At 45.7% G+C, this 24,629-nt stretch overlaps 1 protein-coding gene across 3 annotated transcripts in view; it reads right to left on the reverse strand.

The window, feature by feature from the left end:
• The window catches only part of KDM5A (lysine demethylase 5A), a 937,903-nt gene that overhangs the window by 180,022 nt on the left and 733,252 nt on the right, over window positions 1–24,629 (reverse strand). For all 3 annotated transcript variants that reach the window (XR_015307532.1, XM_086952835.1, XM_086952834.1), the window contains one exon: window positions 11,407–11,958. Coding sequence is in view for 2 of the 3 variants with exons in the window: in XM_086952835.1 (XP_086808961.1) it covers window positions 11,407–11,958 (552 nt within the window). In the remaining variant the exon portion in view is untranslated. The remainder of the gene's footprint in view (window positions 1–11,406; window positions 11,959–24,629) is intronic.

Genomic DNA, 24,629 nt, shown 5'->3' on the forward strand with positions numbered 1-24,629 from the left:
ATTCTGTGTTAACATCCTCATCTAAAAGGTATGTATGTGGTTCTGGAACATCATCCCCCCACTCAAATCATACTCCTCATCAGTGTGGTGTGATGATGCAGGAGAGTGAATAGGAGAAGTTATAGGTTCTACATATGGAGTAACAGGAGAGGAAGAAGGTGAAGGAGAGGAAGGGTGCATTGGAGAAGTTGCACAGTCCTTTTTGGCAGGGACCACAGGTGTAAGTGGTGTGTCTGCTGGTCTCTTGTTATAAGGGATTGCTTCCACATGTCCAGTTTTTGGATTAATATGGACCTTTTTCCGTCTAGGATCTGGTCTAAACAGTTCTTCCTCTTCTATAATCATCTTCCGCGTCGATTTTTTCGGAGCCGATAGAGGTTGTTTAGTACTTTTTGCCTTATGAGGAGTAGTAGTCTGTTTTGGCAATGTTTTTGGTGCCGAAAGTTGTTTAGCCTTATCTGGGGTCTTCGGTACCGGTATTAGAGGTTTCGGCGTGGAGACAGGTTTTGCTGGGCCTGTGGTGCCAGAAACTGGCTTCCCCTCTTTGTTTTTTGAACCGGAAGGTTTCGGAGTCGAAGCTTTCGGGTTTGGTACAGTTTTTGTCTTTGGCGCAGATGGTACGGGTGCCGAAGTGTCTTTGTCTTTGGGCGCCGAAGGGTTTTTTATGTTCGGTGCCGACGAATCCTTTGGCGTCGAAGGATGTTTCGGTGCCAATGGAGGAGGTGTAACTGGCACATGGTGTTTCTTCGGTGCCGGAAGGCGTATTCTCTTTCCTCGGAGCCGGGCCTGAAGGCGGGGCGTTAGAGGGTAAATGTCGGTCTCGAGTTCTGACCGTTGCCTTCTGTTTGGGTAATGTCTGTCGTGCAGGGGCAGATGTACTCACGCGTTGTTGAGACGGGATCAAATCGTTCGAATCCTCAGCCCCCGATATTATTTGGAGATCAGGCGAGTCCTCCTCTGCGCCGAGTGGAGCCTCGTCCTCGGAGATATCTTTGATTGGATATTCGTCCTCGGAGACGTCTTCTTCGATGATCTCCTCTTCAAAGATGGCCGCTGGTGCTGATCTTCTCATTTTGTGTCGACGGGCCCTCCGATCTCGAATTGTTTTCTTCGATCGGAAGGAGGCACAGGCTGTGCAGGTCGACTCGTTGTGTTCTTGCGAGAGACAGAGGTTGCAAACCTCGTGATGGTCGCTATGAGGGAATTTTGCTCGACATACCGGGCATCTCTTGAATGGAGTTCTTTCCATGAGGTGTAGGCCGCACGGCGCCGATGGGTCCAACGGCCCGCGTCGACGCACCGGAATGTAGCTGGTGATGTCTAAAATCTATTCGATGTCGAAAGAAGTTTGTTTGAAGTTTCTCGCTTCCAAAAAGCTGAAAAAATCTTTTTCTAGCCGGAGCGGAATACTTTCATCCGAACCCAGTGGCGGAAAAAAACAATCTGAGGATGGAGTCGATGACCAGGCGCAGTATTGTCCAAGGGAGGAGTCCCCTATCTCGTGACTACAAAAGACTTTTTCCAAGAAGACAACAACAACCTGCAATCATCCGAGCCCAACACCAGGTGGCGATCTATTGCTAAATGTAGGATCTGCAGCTCATATGCCTTGAACATATAATTCTCTTCAGTCCATGTTTCCAACCTCTTTAACATAATTCTGCTCATTATTTTAATAGAAGCATCTAGCAGAGAAATGGGGCGGTAATTACACGCCTCGGATTTAGATCCTTTCTTAAAAAGAGGGATGATTAGCGACTGACCCCATGATATCGGGAGTTGACCCTCTGCGGCCACATTAAAAAACCTTGCTAAGATGGGTGCCCAAAGGTTCTTTTCTGTTTTATCTAGGTCCACTGGGACACCATCAGGGCCGGGTGCCTTACCTCCCCTGCTGCTAGCTAAGCCCTAGTATACCTCATCTAGGCTTATTGACAATGGTAGTGGCAGCCATACAGAAACGATGCACTTAGTTAAATCTAAAATGAACCTATCTGAGTTAAAAATGTTCGTAAAATGTTCAATCCATGCGTTGCATTCAGCATAAGAGGTTATTTCGGGCACACTATCATTCTTTAAGAAGAGACTATTTATGGTTTCCCAATAAAGTTTACTATTATTTGTGTCTGCCGCTAGGCTAAGGTTAGTCCATGCCTCATCTTGTAGGTCTCTTTTCCTGTTTAAAATAGCTACTTTGTAGTCATTGCGTAACGTTTTGACAATTATATTATTACGGGGTTTAGTGCTCAAAGCTTGTTTTAATTCAAGTAAAGCCAGGGTACAATTTTTGTCAAACCAACCTGAGTTTACTGTCCTTTTCCCACTAATTCTTTTAGTGAATAGACCATCTATAATTTAATTTATCTTCACAAAGCTATCAAACAAGATAACAGAATTGGTTTCGTCCCTAAGGCAATATTCTATCTCTGTGCGACATTTCATTACCACCTCCTTGTGCATTTTCTGAGGGTCAATGCCGGCCAATTTGATCCTCATGCCATTTGATCTGGAGGCTACAACGTTATTAATATTAGGTTGCTTATTTCCCCAGCACAGTAACGATATGGATATACTATTATGGTCGCTTAGGAATTGCTCCGTGACCCAAAGGTTAGAGTATTCAGTATTGCTAGAGAGCAAGATGTGGTCAATATTGGTGTTCTAATTCCTGCCAGTAAAAGTTGGGCAGTTGGTGTTATCCTTCTTCTTGGTACAGCTCAGCAAGTCCAGATCGAACTTAGCTAACAGTTTATTTAAAGCTGTGCGGTAATTACAGTGAGAAAAATGGAGATCGTCGCCAGAATTATCATTGCCAGTCTCTTTCCTAAGGTCACATGAATTACTCGTAATCAATGGGTAGGGTTTGATGTTAAAATCACTAGCCCAAAGGATAATGGCCTGTTTTGAGACCATGTCAGAGCCTTATTAATTTCATTCTCGAGTGGGTAAAGAATGTTCCCTCTATTGATGTCAAAAATGTTATTATAGTAATTAATCAATATTAGGTCTTTACCTTTGCTGAATTCTAATCGTAGCACCTGGCTATTAGTGTCCACTGAAGTACAACTTTTAATTTTGCAAGTAACTAGTTTGTTTGATATTAGTAGAAGGAGACCACCTTTTGCTCTCCCAGCTACAGAGTTGGCCGCGTTTAACCAGTGTGAGGTGTATCCCTCTACAAAGATGGGCTCCTTGCACCATGTCTCCTGGAGGCAAATGAGGTCATAACCTGCAATGATAAAATCCCTCCAGAATGGTGTGTCCAATTTTCTTTTAAGGCCTGCTATGTTCCAGGTAACTAGGCTATATCCCAATTCTGAGCCTAAGTTAGCAGTTACTGGTTCATCTTGAGGTGAAGCTAATATTTCGGGTTATAGGCGTTACTAAATTTGTTCGCATTGGGACGGCTAATACCCTTTTTGTTATGCCAGATAAATCGTCCTTATTAGTAGTATAGACGGTTAGTCTGCATAAATCAGGTCCTGCTGTAATTAACTGGGGGCAGTTTGCCGATAACTCATTGCCTGTTTCATCTAAATATTTCGGTTGGAACCCAGTAGGAGCTATTGCCTGAGTTATGCCTTCGGACAATGGAAGTCAATTGTTGTCCTCTAAAGAATCGAAGGCCTGGAATCTATTATATGTTGGAATTGTATAGCAGGAACGGGGCATAGGAAATACTGTTGTTCTACTGATGACAGGATTGTTATTGCCATAATATTTGGGGTCCAATAAATGTCTGTAAAAGTATCCCAAGGGAAGAAGGGTCATGTTATACTCCCAGGCTGATGGAGGTGGCGCATTGGCGAGGGTATTCTCCGCCCAATGGGGGGATCTGAAGTTCATATTTATACAGTCCTAAGAGGGCCCACCCATCCCACCCTTTGTGTTAATATAATCTGATTAGCCCCCTCCTCTGGGAAATTACAATTGTTGGACAGCCAGTACAGAGTTTTATTTTTAAGTGTGTCATAAGTTTCCACTTGTCCCTTCCTTAACTTGGGAACGTTTACGAGTACCGCAACATAAGAACAACATTCTGGCGGTAAATTATTAAAAGCTGGGATCTGGCTAACGGAATCTTTTGTCGGAACTTGGTTACCTCTGCTGACTTGTTCAGCAGGTACTGGTTTTTGTTTTCCTTGGGTACCCAGGTCTGTAGTTAGAGGGATATTCTTTGTCTGATTCCCTACATTCTGTTTTTTTGATGAAACTTTACTCAGGTTTGGCATCATAGAAGAGCTGTTGTTAATCACAGCTGTGGCTCCATTAGTTTTATTATTTTTATCACTATTTCCATTGTTCACCTCTATACTTAAGTCTTCTTTCTTGGTGGGGCACCTTGCTAATTTTCTCCTTAATTTGTGGACCTCCCTGGCCAAGTTATCCACTTTCTCGTGTAAGGGCCTAATCAGCTCAATTAGTTTATCAAAAACTGCTTCTATACTGTAATTGCCGGATGGTATCTCTGAATTTTGCTTAGCCCTTGTACGTGTAGTAACCATATTCCCTGCTGCATTAATTCTTTTATCCCTTTTCATCTTTGAGTTAGCCTGTCCGGATGTTTTCTTTTTCATACCCTTTTGTTTAACCTGGGGAGAAGGTGAGGGGCAGGGACTAATGTCCGTGGCAGACAGTCTAAGTGAATTGGAAATACAGGAGTGATCAGTACCATTATTATTCGTACCCTCTAGTAGAACCATGTCTACATCAGCTTCACTAGTGGGGCTAGGTCCTCTGCTTATGTTGACCTGGTCAGCTATCAGGATGCACGACCCCATGGAGAGTCACGTTTCTGTGCGATCAATTTCTTCATTTAGAGCAGTAACAGCTTTTACCAAATATGTGTCAATAGTATTGCATGCATTTTCAAGTTGCGGTTTGGCGCGACGCCTTGCCATTGTCGAATGTTTGTTTGCCTAAACACACCCAAAAGTTACTCAATAGCGCTATACAATTATAATACAATTGACAACGTTAACATGGAATCAAAATGAAAATAGAAGGTAGACAAGAGGGGTCGATTCATCAGTATCAATCAGACAATGTTCCAGACCTTGTTAGAGGGGGGCCTGGCCTCCTTCGACCTCTGACGGCCTAAGACGGTCCCGCCCCTGTCCCGGGCTTCTCCCGGCGCCGCCCGCGCGCGTCCCGCAACGCGAAAAATCAGCCTGCCTTATGAGCGACTCCGGGCGCGGAAGTGGGCGTGTGCACCGCGTCAGGACACAGGGAGTCCTGGTACCTGTAGTCTCTCTCTCTCAGCGACCGCGCAGATGTCAGGAGCAGCAGCAGCGGGGGAGACCCACAGGCGATGTCACCGGGTGCCAGAGGGTTTCAAACAAAGTAAAATGCCCCGCAGTGATGGTTGTTGCTTCGGTAGACCCCCTCTTGATCTACCCAAGCCTAATAGCCGTAATGACACAGGTCAATGGTAGGTACAAGTGGGGGAAGGAAAGGAAGGGAATAGCCGGGAGGGAGATCTGTAACAAAAAAGAATATTACTTGTAGAAGATGATACTTCTATAAAAGGGGGTGCCTTCTGTGTGGAACACTACTTGCTGTGTTATAGCCTTTTCTAAACTCCACTGTACATCACAGGGATAGGGCGTAGTCCTCTACCACTCATAATACTTCAGTCTTTGCATACAAGTCATGGACAACGTATCTGCGGTCACATATGTCAACAAGATGGGAGGCCCTAACTCTTGCGGGTTTAGCGACAGTGTTTTGGGGCTACTGCTTCAGCAAGGGCATTTCAGTGGTAGCAGAACATATCCATAAACTAAGCAATGGTGTAGAAGATTGGTTGTCCCGGAATTTCAAAGAACTAGTAATTGGAGGTTTAACAGGGAAATCTTCCTTAGTATCCAGACGAGATGGGGACCCTTTTGGGTGGACCTCTTTGCAGACCGACTAAACATTCAGCTGTTTAAATATTTCAGCTGAAGAACAGAGCCTGAGGCCTAGGGGTTGGGTGCCTTCCATCAGAATTGGAAGAGTCTAGCACTTTACGCTCTGTTTGTCATGCTACCAAGACTATTACACGTATGCAGGAACGAAGAGATTACTGTAGTGATAAAACCTCTTTGGAGGTCACAGACCTCGTTCTCATTCATACAGGAAATGAGCATAGACTTACCAATCTTAATTCCAACTTTTAGGGAAATAGTTAAAGGTCCAGAAGGAGAGTCACGCCCTCTTAAGAGCAAGGACTACTAATGATGATGGCCTGGATGATTTCAGGAGACAGAGTCATATCCCAGGCCTTTGAGCAGATGCTTTCAGACTCATATCAGAGTCATGGGGACCTGGCACAAGGAAAGCATATAGAATGGCTTGGGAGAAATGGGTTTGTTGATGTCTTGGACAGAATTACAAATCTGTTTCAACTGATTTAGTACATGTAGCTAATTACTTATCAGAATAATTGAGATAAGGACTCTTCTAGAACAGTTAATGTTTACAGATCGACAGTAGCAGCAGGTCACTGTCCAGTGGACAGCGTCTCTGAGGGGCAGAAACTACGAAGAAAATCTTACAAAGTACGTGCATACTAAACCCACCTTCTGTGAAATACACTGCTTTATGGGAGGTTAGAGATGTTCTACGGGTCATTGTGAGTTGGGGTGACAATTCTGGCCTATCACTGAAAAGTATCTCTCATAAACGGACTGTCTTACTTTGACTGGTATTGTTTAGACGGATCTTAGATGTGAAGGCTTTGGATTTCACCAGCAATGCCTACCAACCTGAAGGGGTTTGATTTTATTTGAAAAGGAGAACAAAGACCATGTCAACTTCTGTTTTCTACCTCTTCTTTGCACAGAATATAATACTTTGTACAGTTATAAAGTTGATGGGGTATGAGAGGAGGACTGAGAGTCTGAGATAAAATACAGAGCAAATGCCAATATGCCATAGATGGCCTCAAAGAGCTGTTTCTTCCCCCACCTTAGCAAAATGAATAAGGAGGTAATGAAAGAAGCCGGTGTGGATATCACTATATTTGGTGCACACTCTCTTAGGGGTGCTTCAGCTTCCAAAGCTTTCTTCTTGGGGGAGGTTTACAGAATATCCTTAGGGCAGCGGATTGGTCCAATAAAAGCATGTTTAAAAGTTATTTTAGACCTATTACAAGTGCAATTGATAATGTGTTAATTGCACTTTAAACTTCATTATGTTAGAATCTGTGTCATGACATAAAATGTAGATTTTCACATCCTGGTGGGCAAAAAAATCTGGATTCTATCAAAGACACGGAGTCTAAGATTATCTCTTCACTTTGATACCCGCCCTTGTGGGGTTAAAGTTACTTTATCTGAAAATGTGTTGGTTTTTTTCTTTCAAAGTAAGAAGCTTTTCACAGACAACATTTTTGTTTGGAAGTTAAAGATCTTAGAAGTTATCTTGTTCGTAATGCCAAAGAAGGGAGAACACAGCGTGTGGGAGTACTTTCTATCTTTTTAGAATGTTGTTGAAGTTCTATATTCTTCATTTGTTGCTGCTGTGCGCTGCCAATAAAGAAGATTTGCAAAATCTTAGCCTCTTTTGCAGAAACTTTAAAATCTTTACCCTGAGGCGGAAAGCCGGGGCTCTTAGCGCTCTCTTGCGCACTCTGTTAATTAATCAAAATAATACTCTGACCGGATTACAGACAGGAGCACAGGCTCATCTGTGCAGTCGCGCCCCGAGCACCCGTTAGTTGGAGCCGAGACATTTTTTTAAAAAGTGTATATATTTTAATAACAGTTTTTAGACTCGGACTTTCCCTTACCTGCAGCGAGATTGCTTCGCCAGGTAGCATTTTCGGGACAGGCGCTGTTTAATCGCCTCACCGAACGGACCCGCCATCTTGGGTAGGGAAGGTCGACGGTCCAGTTGACCGCCCCTCCCACCCTCTTCCCTACCCCTCCACCATGAATAAAAATAACGGACATGCACGTCCGCGCAGCGGGCGGGCGCAGCGGGCGCGCCGGTGGCGCGCCAAAGGCGCGCCAAAGGCACGCCCGTCTGGGCCCGTCTGGGCCCGTCCGGGCCAGGCCGGGCACAGGGCCACCCACTATGCCCGTTTTGCACGAGCATCGAATTAGTCACACAAGGGGCTATCTCCTACAATTCTGTACGGCAAATTCACTCCCAACTCCGATCCCTTTAATCAACTTCCATAACGATACTCCTGAGATACTAACCAACCAGACAACCAACAGCCTCAGTCTGGCTTTACTGAACTGTAGATCGGCTGTTAAGCATGCGTTAGAGATAAAAACGCTCATTCAGGACCTACAATTAGATACCCTATTCCTCACGGAAACCTGGCTAACGCCTCATTCAGATGCTGACATTGTGAGTATGCTACCTAAGGATTATCTCATACACCATCAGAACAGAATAAAAGGCATAGGAGGCGGACTAGCGATTATTTACAGGAATTCCTTCACTTGCAGGCTACAAGAAGGAGGGATAGAGGACTGTGAAAGTGCTCATTTCTCACTTCAACTAACTCCCAATAAATCCCTGTCAGGTCTTTTGATATACCGTCCTCCGGGGACCACAGGTAACTTTATCAGCTCACTATTGGATACCACTACTTCATCTTGTACCTTGACCCCTAATTTTATCCTGCTTGGCGATTTAAATCTTCATTTTGAGGACTGTACTAATAAAATTGCCGGGGATCTTATCTCAGAACTAAAAACACTTGACCTTCATCTGATTAACTCAGAGGCAACCCACATCAAGGGTCACCTCCTAGACCCTCTCTTTACTAATCTCACAAAAATTGAAGCTCGCCCTTCACTTCCTCTCCCCTGGTCTGATCACTTTCTCACCCCTTTTACGTGGCAAACTAGCAAAATCACCGGCCACTTGCAAACCCCAAGAGAACGGGACCGACTATGGTCCAGAATAGCTCTTGAAGACTGGACACAGAAGTTGACACAATCTACCCCTTCTGCAGACCCTGACCCTGTGTTAGCCAACGATAACTTCACTAATTGGATCACCTCTACCTTGGATATAGTCGCCCCTAAGATAGACTTAAAGAAAAAAAGTACCACCTTTAAATCACCATGGTTCTCACAGGAACTCAGGAACCTCAAGAAAATCTGCAAAATCCATGAGCGGAAATGGAGAAAAAAATGGGACCCCACCATCAAGGAAGAATACAAATCAGTGATGAGGACCTATAAAGCGGCACGTAAAGCAGCCCAGGCCTCCTTCTTTGATAAAAAAATCAAAGCTGCCTCTAATTCTTCTCGTGAGACTTACAAAATAGTTAAAGAGCTCCTCACTATTCCGAACACCCCCTCAAACCAACAACCCACAGTTGCCAGATGCAACCAAGTAGCTTGTTTTTTCCAAAACAAAATCATTAATATTCTACAGTCACTCCCTCCTTTAAACAACGATATTCCCCTGACCATCCCTTCAGCCTCCGTTAGTGGTCCAACTTTAGACAGTTTCAACCAACTTTCTGACGACGACTTTTTAAAAGTCCTTTCAGACTTGAAAAGTGGCTCCCCTAATGATCCAGCACCTATCCACATCCTCAAACAAGTTGGACCCACCATCTCGCATGTGGCCACTAACCTCATTAATGCCTCGTTTAACCATGGAGTGGTCCCGCCCAAATGGAAACACGCAATTGTCAAAGCTCTTCAGAAAAAACCTGGTATTGACCCTGCAGATCTGACTAACCTCCGCCCAATTTCACTCCTTCCTGGACTAAGTAAGATTGCAGAGAAGGTGGTCAACAAGCAATTGTCTGCCTTCCTTGAATCCAACAATCTCCTTCGTCCCACACAGACAGGCTTCCGTCCGGGTCAAGGGACGGAGACAGCCCTTTTGAAGGTAGTTGAAGAGGCGAGATGCATCTTGGATTCGGGAGGATCAGTGCTTCTGATCCTCCTGGATCTAAGCGCTGCATTCGACACTGTTGACCACAAAACTCTCATTAAGCGCCTCTTTAGTTTGGGAGTAAGGGGCACAGCCCTTTGCTGGCTCTCGTCGTTTCTAGAAAACAGAACATTTCAGGTCTGTGAAGGGAATGTACGATCTGACATTCTCCCTCTCCAGTGTGGGGTCCCCCAGGGCTCCTCATTGAGCCCTACTCTTTTTAACACATAATTGGCCCCCCTGGAAGATGTGGTCTCTCCTTTTGGGATAAAAGCTGTCACATATGCTGACGACACCCAAATGATCGTATCATTCTCCCTCGAAGAGGACAAGGTTAAAAACCTTCATGACTGTTTAGAGGGAATTCATGCCTGGATGTCCTCCCCAAGGCTCAAGCTCAATGGCTCAAAAACGGAGCTCATGCTGCTGGGAAATAAAATATCTTCTCTTCCATCCGCCATGTGGCCAGCATGCTTAGGCCCCCTCCCTCAACCCAAGACTGAATTAAAAAGTCTGGGTTTTTGGCTTGAACAGGACCTATCTCTTAAAACGCAAGCGAAAAAAACTGCTGGCACATGTGTGGGGCTACTGCGTTCCATCAGAAAGATCCTCCCTCTACTCCCAGGACCCTCACAGAAATTGCTTGTTCAAGGTCTACTCTTATCAAGACTAGATTATTGCAATGCTCTCTTTCTAGCTGCCCCAGAATCCACGATCAACATTCTTCAAAGAACACAGAATGCTGCCGCTAGGATTCTTACTGGAACCTCTCGCAGAGTCTCAGCCAAACCTGCCCTTAAGGCACTACATTGGTTGCCGATCCGCGAAAGGGTCAAATTTAAGGCCCTTTGCTCTACCCATAAAGCTTTGCAAAATCAAGGGCCTCCAATGTTAAAAGCTATGATCTTCCCATACAGACCCAACAGGCCCCTACGCTCAGCTCAAGGTCATCTGGCCACAGTACACAAAACCAGAAAAGCCCGAACTGGAGGACGCCGTTTCTCGGTTACAGCGGCCACCTCCTGGAATGCTCTGCCATTTCATCTTCGTTCTGAGACCAATCTTTTGAAATTTCGCAAGCTTCTAAAAACACACCTCTTCCCGCAATAACTTCCCCTCTTTCTCTGACTTCACCCTCAGAAGATCTGCAATCCCAGCGCTGGGACGCTCACGGGCAGCCATGCGCTATATAAAACCTAAATTTCATTTCATTTCATTTCATTTCATTTCTGTGTCTTTAATAAAATCCAGATTTTCTGCCCACCAGGCAGTGTAAAATCTAAATTTTCTGCTCAAACAGTAAGAACCTACCTACAGTTTGGGAAAAGGAAAAAGACATGGGGATAGAGTAATGCTACATTTTCATAAGTTAAATATTCACAAGAATGAATCTTCTAACAATACTGGGTTTTATGTAAAAGAAATTTAAGACAATATGTGGGTGAATGAGTAGGAGTAAACGCTATTTCTCTCTCTTCCTCCCTCACCCATCAGTTAAGTATTTATAATTACCTGTAGATCTGGGTTTGCTGCTGCTTTTTGAAGTTCAGCACTGATAATTTTCTCAGTCTTTTCCCTGGCAGCCTGCTCGACCATCCTCTGGCTCAGCACAGAGAGCTTGGCTAAAGCAGATGACAGTTCACTTGTGGCCAATGCCTGCCTTGCACGGTCTTGCCAGCTCATTGCTCGTTCTGTCAGGCACTGAAGTGCCTCCCCCTCAGGCAGTCGTACAGGTAACTTTTGCAGGGATACTAGTAGAGCAAGGATGGTTTCTAGTCGGGGCCTTCTGGAACGCATGCACAGGGAACACAGGAATTTCACTTCTTTGGCCTGCCAGCTGGAAGCCTTTTTTTGTGTACTGCTTTTGGGTAGGGGTACACAGGTGTTGTGAAACCAGTCTTTACAAAGTTCACACTGTAGCATGAATCCGCTGGCTGTCTTACGGCAAATGCAGAATTTCACCTCTTCTATGTGGTCCACCATGGACATTTTAGCTAAGTTGGAAGCTCGGAGAGCATGCATAGCATCAATCTCTTTCTGCTCCAGTTCGCGGAAGATTGCCATCTGCAAAACAAAAGAGAGAAAGTGCAATCTTTATACATATAGTAGAAAACCCAAGTAATCATGGTAAACAACAAGTTCCTAACCTTTGGTAACACTTTTTCTGGTGGATACTCTATATAACTGCAGATTCCTAACCTGTGAATATCCCTGTGTGACAGACTGGATTTGGATATTCTTTCTTTAGCAGTTACCTTGAGCCCCCTTGGAAGGTGGCACTGTATGCCTCTGCATCAGGTTCATATTACAGGTGATTTAAACAGAGATGGTGGATCAAGCAACTGTAGAAAAGCTGATAAGATTAAAAAAATATCCTTTAACTGTTGACACAGTAAGGCCTTGTTGGGCCACTGATAAACAAAAAATGTGTACATCTGACAACTGGGTATGTAAGAGTTGGATATGGTGGGAAGAAAACAAAGCAACAAACTTCTCCCCTGCCAGTGTCAAAAATAGATGGTTTCAGTAAAGGAGCATCTGACTGCCAAAATGACACCTACTGTGTTAGAATGAGAGTTCAGAGTGTGTCAAATGTTGCTGCTCAATCTCCAAGGATGGCACACCGACGGGTAAAGGACCGTGCCTGCTGATACAGGAACTCTCAAAGGGGCAGTCACATCAGAGGACAAACGCTCATGGCCAGAAGTTCCAGATACCTCACTTTAGGTAACAGGACTTTTGCTGTAGTGCCACCCCATTAGAACTACTAGGTCCTAGTTTTCAATTTTTACATCTTGCTAACCTGGCTCCAGTGCCGGTGCCTTTTCCATAAAAACAAGGTAAAATAGTCTAATTTTGGTACAATTAGCACACAATTCAGCACCCCTGTAGGTCCCTAGTAAATCTCACCCATGGTACCGAGGGCATGGGTACTAAAGAGGGTCACTAAGGGCTGCAGCATGCATTACGCCACCTTAAGTGACCCACCTAGCAAATTGCATGCAGAATGCCATTGCAGTGTGAAAACACGACATGGCACACACACTGTGTGCCATTCCGAAAGTCACTGCATCTAATATATATAAGTCACTTCTGCAGCAGTCCTTTTAGTCCTAAGGCTTCATGCATTATATTGCATGTGAGGACATATCTGCATGAGTAGTTCTGGTCCTGTGCGGTTTATTTCAATTAATAGATGGTACAAGTGAACAGGGTAGCAATCCTGAGAGTATGAGCTGGGCAATGGCCGTTACGAGTTACCCTGCTACATGATGGCCTTAAACGTATGGTGTATGGTATCAATCTACACTGTTGGCATTACTAGATATATTATGACATTCACCTAGAGGTGTACAAAACCTACCAGTGTCTAGTGTGCTGGCTGACTAGTATTGTCCAGCCTGCAACCAGAAAGAATGCCTGCTATGGAGGAAGGTGTTCACACCTCCTCCACCAAGATGGTTAGTAATTTTGCATATCAAGGCCAGGTGTTATAAAGCCTCTGCTTACTTTGATGTGTGATCCCGGCTTCCTTCTAGAACTGGGAGAGGCATCCCCTGCCTGAGGCTCATTTGTCACCAGGACAGGCAGAAAATGAGCTACGCAAGTAGGCAAGTTGCACCACCAGGTTTGTCACAACCCTAAAAGGGGATGCCTGATGTGCTCCATGAAAGAAGGGCTCCACCATCTTGTTTTTTGTAGAAACAGACACTCTGAGACAGGTTATTGTGAGAAAGTGCCCTTTCTGCATGGTTACCCCCACTTTTGGCTGAATTGCTGGTGTGCTCTGACTCAGTGTGCCCTGGGCTCCTGCTAATCAGGTACCCAGGGCCTATGTTCTTTCCCAAAAACTGTATTGAAGCCTAAACTCAATTGGCATCTGTGACCACAGGTCAGCCCTTGGTAAGTGGCACCCCCCCCCCCCCCCCTAGTAAGTCCTGTACCCCTATAGTGTCTAAGTCCATTCTTAGACATTGTAAGTGAAGTGCTGCTATTAAGTGTATATGGTGCTGGGAGTTGTCATTAGGAACACCACAGCACAATATTGGCTACACTGAACACTGAGAAGTTTGTTATCAAAGTATGAGTTACTTACCTTCGGCAACGATGTATTTGGTAGAGACGACTCTAGCCGCAGATTCCTTAACGTAGAATTATCCCCAGGCGTGAGACTGGATCTGGAAAACTTTTTGACACAGCATCCCTGCGCGCCGCGGGTACGGCATCACGCAACTCCGCCCAGGCGTTGTCCGCGTACGTGAAGTCAGCGAGATCACATAAGTCCCACCAGGCGCGCCTACATCAGTTTTCTTCGGAGAACTTTTCTGCACCACAACGTGGAGCCAGCAGGCAAAACTGTGAGAATATAGGTAGTGTGCAAAAGAGCAGAAAACGTGGAAAAAAGGATGGTGAGGAACAACACCATAAAGAGCAGTGCCAGGCACTGCAGTACCCAAAGGCAGGGAAAAGAATAAAGAACAGGCCCCAGCCCTGAGCAGCAACCCTTTCAGTACGGTTATAGCCCCCTTGGAGACAAAGAACATATGTAAAAATGTCATGATAACATGTAGCAAAACTACAACCCCAACCAAAAAAAACTGAAGGGGAACCAGTCCGGGACAAACCAGGAACGGCAAAACTCCAAGACAGCCCCATCACAGGGTGTGATAACCCTCATAAGGAACAAAGGGCAGAGGCCCATCCAAAAGACCCCAACATAGAGGATAGCAGAGGGCCCAGAACCCTAGTAATAAAGGGGCGGGGCGGGGGGAAGGTAGGCCCCAACCTGGAGCAACCAGAGCATAAGGGCACCGTAGTACCAATAAACCTATCCTCCAATATGCCAAAAGGGGAGGAAAGGGAACAAATAAACAGGACCAACATCCTGTCAGAAAGTGGAAACGAATGTACTCATAGAAGACACTGCCCCCCACAGGTAGGCGAGTGCAGAAGCCCCAGCCAAAAAGTCCTCGCAGAAATGGGATGTAGTGCGGGTCGTGAAGGAATCTGCGGCTAGAATTGTCTCTACCAGATACATCGTTACCGAAGGTAAGTAACTCGTACATCTGACAGAGACTACTAGCCCCAGATTCCTTTACGTAGAATAGATACCCTAGCCATTCCCAGAGGGGAGGAGGGTCTGCAAGAGGACCCCACCAGCCCGAACATAACAAAGAGTCCCACAGGGGATGGTTCAATGGACAGGGCAAAGAGCCCCGCCCCCCAGGCAAGGGGAACCCCTACACTTAGAGGACCACCGACTCCAGAGGGAATGCGAGAAGACAAGAAAAGAGGTATCCCGTCCTCACTCAGCAGAGGAAAAGAGGGCAAGGCGAAAGGAGGCCAAAGCACCCCACGCCCATACAAGGCAACAGAACCTCCACCCAAGGCCAAGACAATAAGAGGAGCGCCAAGGGTGAAGAGCAACCTAGAGACTCCAATGAGAAGAGGAAGAGACAAGGCAAGCCTCCCCCCCCACCCCAACACCCCTCCCACTCCCACCGGGAACACACCCAGTGAAGAGGGCAGCCGAGCCTATCACAGCCAGAAGGCAATAGACCAGACAGAACAGCGCCACTAGCAATAAGCAGGCGGAAGCAGACAGGAAAGCCCAATGTCACCCAGGAAGAACCATCCAAAGCTCCGCAGGGACAGACTGCGCCCGAAATGGGGGACAAGAACACAAGAACCATCTCATCCCCAGGGAGGAGACGTAGAACTGAATGCAGGGCCCACTGGAAGAAGCAGACAAGGCAAAGATGGCTGCCCCACTAAAGCTCCAAGAAGGCACAATGGTGCAGAAAGACAGTAGGTCGGCACTGGCAAGCACAGCCAGATGCAGAGAGCACCACAGAAGGAGGCACTCAGGACAAGCCAGGCGTCAGCCGAAGACAGATAGCAAGAAGGCGAAGAAGGGTCTGGACACGCTCCAGGGAGGAGTCCATACACACAGCCCAAAAATAAGTGGAACCAGACAGAGCCAAGACGCCAGGCCGCAGACAGCAGGCCAGACCAGGCGAACAGCGCAGTGACCCCGGTGAAGGACACCCCGGGGCGCAACCCAAGCCATTCTAAGACATCAGCTGCTGCTTTCAGCAACTGGTCCCCACTGGTCCTGACCCCCACTTTGGGCGGGAGAACCGGTGGGAAAAACAAGTGAGAAGAGAGGTGTGCCCACCTCTGCCAACTCCACCCCTCTGGTTGGGGAGGCGAGGTGAAGCACAACTCCCAGTCCCTGCCATCTTGCAGATGGGGAGACTCAGCCAACCAGGGACAGCCTCATGCCCCCTTTCCACTGGTGTACCCACCCCAGGGAAGGGACCCATTGGTCCCTGCCTTTTACCTGCTTGAAAAATTCCCTAAATCTAGTATTTAGGGGCAGCCGTGAACCTTGCTTCCTCAGACAAGAAGAAACTACAAGAAAAAGAAGGACTGAACAGCCGTGCAGCAGCTAATAAGAGGAAGACGCCCACTGACTTGGCGCCAGCCCTACTGGCCTGTCTCCCCCTCGAACCTATTCCTGCAAAATCCCAGGGTGTCCTGCAACCAGCAACCTCGAAAACCCCAGAGGACCTGCTTGCCTTCAAGAAGAAAGACTTTGTCTCCAGTGAACACCGGATTAGTTCATCTGCAACCTCTGGCTCCGGCTGGACACTGCGATTCCCCCTCCACTCTGCACCCGTCGTCCATGCCCGAGCTCGAGTGGGCAAGCACCACGAGGAGGTCACCCCGGCGATCTTGACTCGAGATCCGGCGACCCCTGACCTGCCTCAAGCCTTCAGCCGACGCCTCCAGCCTAAATCCCAACAGCTAGCAGGGGCTGGTAAGAAGATCCGACCCCAAAAGGCACCCCTGCACCCGTCGTCCCAAGGCTTTGGGTGCTCAAACCAACGGTGCCTAACCAACCCCAACCATCACAACTCACCTCTCGAAGTGGTGGTCGCACCCAGAAGATCTTCCTCCCCAAGCCTGCAGTGCCTTTGCAAACCGCAGGTTCCTCACTGAAAGCAGGGCGGGCGCCTTACGTCGAAACAGCACCCTGCACCCTGCCGGACTAGTACCGCTCTGAGACTTCTATTAGTGCAGAGAACCATATTTGTCCGGCCCATTGTGGAGCTATGAGAATCATTTTATGTTATTTAGTTGACCCGTGCACACCTCAACTCGAATTAGATTCAGTACTCCAATGTGTCTATTCAAAGGGTGCTCCTTTGGTATCGCCCTCCACCCTTTAAGCGAATGAGAATAAGTGTAAGATAAGTGTAGTCAGTTGAAAACTGATAACATCCCATAGGGCACTCCAATATTTGGGAAATAATCCTCCTCTGTTCAATTCAAAAATCACATGAATTCGTTTTCAAAGATTTATTCTTTATTAATTCATCCTTAATTCAGATAAATCGTGTTTTTATCAAACAAACTATGCCATTTATCTTGCGGAACATATATATTTCTCTCTCATTCCATTTCATATTCGCTCCAATGCATTTCGGGCATTGCCCTTCGTCGGGGAGCATCTAAACAAAACGACATATGTTGTTCTAAGTACAATATCACCATTTATAATAAACAAAAATCAACAAATCTCTATTACAATGATCATGTGATACTACAATTAGATAAGATGCTGTGAATACGATTCACGTGATTCAGCGTGTGCTTATATTCATGCAATGTGTAATAAAGATAGATACGGAGTGCTCTACTTGATACAGCGTGCTTTAGTTGAACAGATGAAGATAAAGACTGCCACAAAATCCCAAGAATGTGTAAACTGTGGATTTGCCAAAGTAAAAAGTCGTGGCTAGACGAAAGTAAGAAATGCGTAATCAGGAAGAGTTAAAGAACTGTGATTAAACAGAGTTAAAAAACGCGAGTTGCGTAAAACAGATGGTGAAACGGGTTAGCTGACAGTTCGTGTGACCAAAAGAGGCGTCGAGCGGTCAGGAAAGTTAGTAAAGAGTGAACGAGTTTTAGGTAACTTACTAAATGGAACGCGGCAAGGTTTGTAATGGCATCTTCGCGGGGCTGGTCGCTACGGAACCAGTCTGCGGTCAAAATATAATGTGAGAAACCGATTGGTATTGTTTGTTGTCCACTACACATCTTAATAGTCTTGTGTGGTTTCTGTTTATTGGGACATGCAGGTACGCATCCTTTAACCTGTTAACCGTAGCGGTAATTCCGCCGCGGTGCGGGCGTTTTCGTGCGCGGGTGGGGAGCCGTCGGCCAATGGCCGACGACAGCACTGGGGAGGTAGTGCTGCCGTCGCCCATTGGTCGACGGCAGCAAGGAAGGGGTTAAGTCTAATGTTGCCATGTAATCTCCTGTTTGTATCCGAGTTAGCACTTCCTGTAGCACAGTTGTTTTGAATTTCTAAATTTCTAAGTCTTTACGAATTTGTTTCGAAACCTTAGGTCTAATATTGGCCTTAGTGTTTTGTCTACATTTGGAATTAGGAAGTAGGTTGAATACACTCCTTTGTTCTTTTCTCTGTGTGGTACGTTCTCTATCGCATGTTTTTCTTTTAAATCTTGCACCTCTATGAGTAGGTGAGATAGTTATTCTTTGGAATGTTTCCTTTTCTTTGGTGCTTTGTATGGAGGTTGTTTGCTTAGCTCTATGCAGTATCCATACTGTATTATGTTTAAAATCCACTTGTCTGTGGTTATTTCCTTCCATTTTTGATGGTAAAAATATAGTCTGCCTTCTACTGGGGTGGTATGTTGGAGGATCTGTAAAGGTTTGTCTATGTGTACACTCAGCGTTGGTTAATGTACTGTCTGGTGCTTGAAGTCACTTTGTTGACGTTTGTTGTCCTCCCCTCTGTAGCTGACCTCTGCCACGGAAGGGCTCACGAAAGGATGCTCTGCCCTGGTACTGCCAGTTTTGCTGGTGTCAATGCTGTGTACTCTGGTTTCCTGTTTGGTATGTCTGTTGGAAACCCTGATGAGTGGTAGTTAGTTGATGTGTGCCTCTACCTGCTGGTCTCCTTGATGATGTTCCTCTTCGTAGGCCTCAGAACTAGAGCACCCCCATGGACCTTGCAGTTTCAATTGATTGCGTTTCTCATCCACCACAGTCCCAAACAATTGCTCCCCAATGAATGGTGAGTTGATGATGTTGCTTTGAACCTCAGGCTTGAATACAGAAATTTGAAGCCATGCATTTCTCCTCTCTATGTTTCCAATCATCATGTGCCTGCTGGATGTTTCGGCACCATCTAAGGAAGAATTTATGCAAGTATTTGCTATGTTGTTCCCTTCTTCTACCAGGTGGGTAGCTCGCTTTTGGAATTGTTCAGAGAGGTGTTTCAGCAGCTCTCCTACTTCTTCCCAATGTTGGTAGGTGTGTCGGTTCAATAGTGCATTTGAATTGGCTATGCGCCATTGATTGGCTTCACTCTTCTCCACCTTTCTTCATCCTTTTGCTTTCCCTGTCTGGATTTGGACCCACTGTAGCTGGGACATTAGCTCTTTTCCTTGCAGTTGATGCAATAATGGAGTCAGCCGGCACCGATCTCCTGATGTATGAAGGGTCTTTAGAAGAGGGTTTGTACTTCTTTTAAGCTCTTGCAGTGATAGCTTTGCACGTAGCTGGCTCCTTGAATGCCTCCTTTCCCTGATCTAGAATGCTTGGTAGAATTGGGAGAAATTGGTTTCTTAATTGTGTAGGCATTAGTGTCTCTAATAAAAAACATGACTCTGGTTTTTCCTCCTCCAGAGGCACCCCATACATGTCTGCTGCCTTCTTTACCACTTGATTATACATGCCGTTGTTATCTGGAGGTGAAGGCCTTGAAGGATATGTCTCTCCAGCTTCCTCCAGTGATTCGGCTTAGAGATCTTGCTATTGGAGGTCTTGATCATGGATTCCGGATATGTTTGGTCATCTTCGTGGACGTCATCTCCGAAGTAGAATGACTCTGTTTCATTGCCGTATATTTGCCATATCTGCTTCGAACCTTTTCCTCTTCCTTTCTATCTCGGACGCGAGCGTCGAGATCATCTGCCTTTCGTATTTCGGCCATCTACGTCTCTCTTTTTTCGAGGACCTTTGCCGTTTCGAAGTCCTTATCGAAGGATCCTATGGTGTGTTTTGGCTTGGGTGCTGAAGCGGTTGTCGACATTTTCGGCGCTGGGGCTCTCTTAGTTAGTTTTGACGTCCATGACGTCCATGACCAGAATATCTCTTTTCTCGTCACCCTCTGGTCCTCCAGCGACATTTTCTTCATCTTCACTGGAGAGGCCCAGGTCTCACAACAACGGTGGTGGTCCCTGGTCCTACAGGTGGCGAATGGCGCGTTGCTGTCTTTCTCTTACCTCCAAAGTCTTTGGGTTGAAGACCGCGCAGGTGTTGCAGTCAGTGCTCTGATGATCCAGCATAATTAAACAACAGGGGGTGGTGATGGACAGAGTTTCTGAATTAAGCAGAATACTTTCACCCAGTCAATTGATCAGGGCTTAATCCAACACCGTTTTTTAGCTCACTGCACCATCCCAGCTCAGAACCTGGCTATATGCAAATTAGTCTGTAAACAACAGGGGGTGGTTGGCTTGGTAGTTTGGTTTGCCCTGTTCCCATGATACACTGGGCCAGGGACAGACTAATTTGCATATAGCCAGGTTCTGAGCTGGGATGGTGCAGTGAGCTAAAAAACGGTGTTGGATTAAGCCCTGATCTCTTGACTGGGTGAGAGTATTCTGCTTAATTCAGAAACTCTGTCCATCACCACCCCCTGTTGTTTAATTATTTTGTCCACCATAAGCGTGGAAGGGTATACTCAGACGTGAGTCCCTAGCTCATTGCACCATCAGGATTCAAGCAAGCCGGGCCGAAGACGGCTGAAATGCCAGAAACCGGTCCCTGGTAGCTTGTTTCCTTCCCAGTGAAAGAATTGGCTTGGTAGTTTGGTTTGCCCTGTTCCCATGATACACTGGGACAGGGACAGACTAATTTGCATATAGCCAGGTTCTGAGCTGGGATGGTGCAGTGAGCTAAAAAACGGTGTTGGATTAAGCCCTGATCTCTTGACTGGGTGAGAGTATTCTGCTTAATTCAGAAACTCTGTCCATCACCACCCCCTGTTGTTTAATTCTGATGATCCAGCGGCAGGCACAGGTTACAGACTAGGTGCTGATCCTTTTGTGCATACTTGTGGTGACAATTCTGGAAAATTTGCATTGGTCTTGTCCATTACCGCATCCAGGGCGCCCCGTGCATGTGCATTCTTCGATCTTCGTCGAAGATCTCAATTTTCGAATCCTCATTGATCTTTTGCTATGGGCAGTCGACAGAACTTTCTCAATCTTTATCTTCTTTATTTCTTCGATTCTTCTCTCTAATCTTGGGAGCTTCTCCGTAACGATCCAGACCCAATCTGAAAATGGCTACCAAAGGCGGGAGCTTTCAAAGGAAGCCCGTCCACATCACAGAAGAACACCAAATGGTACTACGTCATCGACACCCACCAACAACAACAAAAAAGAGAAGAAATACTACAATTCCGGACCCAACCACTATTTGGCGGAATAATGCACAGCATAGTGAAGCCAGAAAGATTCACGCTGCAAAACACTATTTTCCTCGATAGGATAACAAAAGGAAAATGCTACTTACCAGTATGCATCTGTTCTTGGCATGTAGAGCTGTAGAGTTACACACTATGCATAGATGGCCACCTAGTGTTAGGCCCGGATGTTTGCAGTTTGTTTGTTTGTAGAAAAGTATTTGGAAGTCACAGGATGGGTGACTCCTCCTTTGGATGATACTGCGCATGGGCATCGGCTCTATCCCTAAATTGTTTATCGCCATTAGGGAAGTGATGGAGCTGTACAAGAGGTTGTGATGTCCATGTGATTTGTATATAATTAAGATAATACTGGAACAGATAAGGGTAGCCGAGGAGGCGGGTGGGCGTGTGTAACTGTGCAGCTCCACATGCCAAGAACCGATGGATACTGGTAAGTAGCATTTTCCGTTCGAGGCATATGAGCTGCAGATTACACACTATGCATAGATTGTATAGCAGTACCCACACCTAGCGGCGACACCAGTATCTGTTGCAGTTGTTTAAAACAGTGTTTTTAGTACAGCCTTGCCCACAGAGGCTTGTTGTTTAGTTTGCACATCTACACAGTAATGCTTTGTGAATGTGTGCGTTGTAAGCCATGTAGCTGCTTTGCATATATCATCTAGGGGAATGTAACCTAAGAATGCCATTGAAGCCCCTATTTTCCTTGTAGAATGGACTTTTGGAGGAATTGTTAATGTACGTTTGGCTTTGTGGTAACATATTTGTATGCATTTAACAATCCACCTAGCGATCCCTGATTTTGATATGGGGTTGCCTTTATGTGGCGGTGAAAAGGACACAAAAAGTTGTTTTGTTTTACGAAATGTTTGTGTTCTTTCGATATAGAACAGTAATGCTCTTTTGACATCTAAGGTGTGTAGAGCTCTTTCTGCGACTGTTTGAGGCTGGGAGAAAAATACGGGCAGCTCAACTGATTGATTTAGATGGAATGGTGAAATAACTTTAAGAAGGAATTTAGGATTAGTACGAAGAACCACTTTGTTATGATGCATTTGCAGAAAAGGTTCTTGAATGGTAAATGCTTGCAGTTCACTAACTCTTCTAAGAGAAGCAATTGCTATTCGGAAAGCTACTTTCCAGGTTAGGAATTGCAATTCACATTTATGTAATGGTTCTAAGGGAGGTCCCATTAATCTTGTGAGAACAATGTTAAAGTTCCACACTGGTGCAGGTGGCATTCTGGGAGGAATTATTCTTTTGAGTCCTTCCATGAAAGCTTTTATTGCTGGTACTCTAAAGAGAGATAGATGTTGTCTATTTTGTAAGTATGCTGTAATGGCAGCGAGGTGTAGTCTGATAGATGTATAGGCTAAATTATACTTTTGAAGGTGTAATAGATATCCTATGATGTGTTAAATAGACATGTCTAAAGGATTTATTTTGTTGGTTTGGTAGTATAGGACAAACCATTTCCACTTAGCAGCATAACATGCTCTAGTAGTGGGACGTCTAGCTTCTTTGATAACGTTCATACATTCTGGAGGAAGGTTGAGGTAACCAAACTCTATGACCTCAGGAGCCAGATCGCTAGGTTGAACTGAGCTGGATCCGGGTGTCAGATCTCTCCATGGTTCTGTGTTAATAGGCGTGGAGATAGGTTGAGTTTTTGGTGTGGTACTACAAACATCTGCAACAACGTGGTGTACCACGGTTGTCTGGCCCAAGTTGGAGCGACTAGAATGAGCGTTAGGGAATGTTGTTGTAGTTTGCGTACCACTAACGGAAGTAGTGGGAGAGGAGGAAAAGCGTACACAAATAGTTTTGACCAGTTCTTCATATCGCATTGCCTTTGGACAATGGGTGTGGGTATCTGGCTGCAAAGTTTGGGCATTTTGCGTTTTCGTCGGTGGCAAAGAGGTCTATCTGAGGTTGTCCCCACTTTTGAAATAATGGATGAAGTTCCCACTCGTGGATCTGCTGTATTTGTCGACTTAGCAGATCTGCCATAGTGTTTTGTACTCCTGGGACGTGTTGGGTTAAGAGGAAGATCTTTAGTGGTATAGCCCATCTCCATATCTACTGTGCTAACTGAGAGAGCTGCAGAGAGTGTGTTCCTCCTTGTTTGTTTATGTAGTACATAGCTGTCATATTGTCTGTGCAGACAGACAGCTTTGCCTGACACTTGAATTTGAAATGCTTTTAGGGCTAGAAACACAGCTAGCAACTCCAAATGGTTGATGTGGAGTAACTTATGTTGCAGTGTCCACCTGCCTTGCATGGTGTGATGCAGTAGTGAGCTCCCCAGCCGGAGAGCGATGCGTCCGCTGTCATGACTATTTGAGGAACTGGCTCTAGAAACGGTCACCCTATGGAAAGGTTTTTAGTGTTCCACCATTGCAGAGAACTATGAGTCCGACCATCTACTAACACTAGGCCTGTTAGTGGACCTTGAGCCTGGTTCCATTGGCTTGCTAGGCACTCTTGAAGTGGACGCATTTGCAGTCTTGCGTGAGGTACTACAAATACGCAAGATTCCATCATTCCTATGAGCTGCATGAACACTCAAGCTAGTAGCGAGTGTTGCGGTTTGAATTATGTTAGGAGAGTTTGTACACTTGTTATCCTGGCTGGAGAGGTATTAGCTAGTGTTAGTAGGGTGTTTATTGTAGCGCTGAGATATTGTTGTATGTGCGAGGGTTGCAGATGTGATTTGGTGTGATTTGCTGGTAATCCCAAGTCGTGAAGCAGTTGAATAGTAGCGTGAGTGTGTTGCACACACTGGCTGTAGGAGCTGGCTTTTATGAGCCAGTCATCTAGATATGGGAAGACATGAATATGTTGTCTTCTTAAGTGTGCTGCTACTACTGCTAGGCATTTGGTAAACACCTGTGGCGCTGTTGTGACTCCGAATGGAAGCACTTTGAACTGGTAGTGCTGCCCATTTATCACAAATCTGAGATATTTTCTGTGCACTGTGTGGATGGGAATATGGAAGTAGGCGTCTTTGAGATCTAGAGTGACAAGGAAGTCGTTTAGTACCAGAAGGGGAAGGACTTGGAGTGTGACCATATGAAAATGATCCGACTGTATGTAAATGTTTAAAGCTCTGAGGTCTAGGATGGGTCTTAGAGATCCGTCCTTCTTTGGTATTAGGAAATATAGGGAGTATACCCCTTTGTTTTTCTGATGCTCTGGAACT

Source organism: Lissotriton vulgaris, chromosome 1_2 (assembly GCF_964263255.1).
Source record: "Lissotriton vulgaris chromosome 1_2, aLisVul1.2, whole genome shotgun sequence".
NCBI lineage: Eukaryota > Metazoa > Chordata > Amphibia > Caudata > Salamandridae > Lissotriton > Lissotriton vulgaris.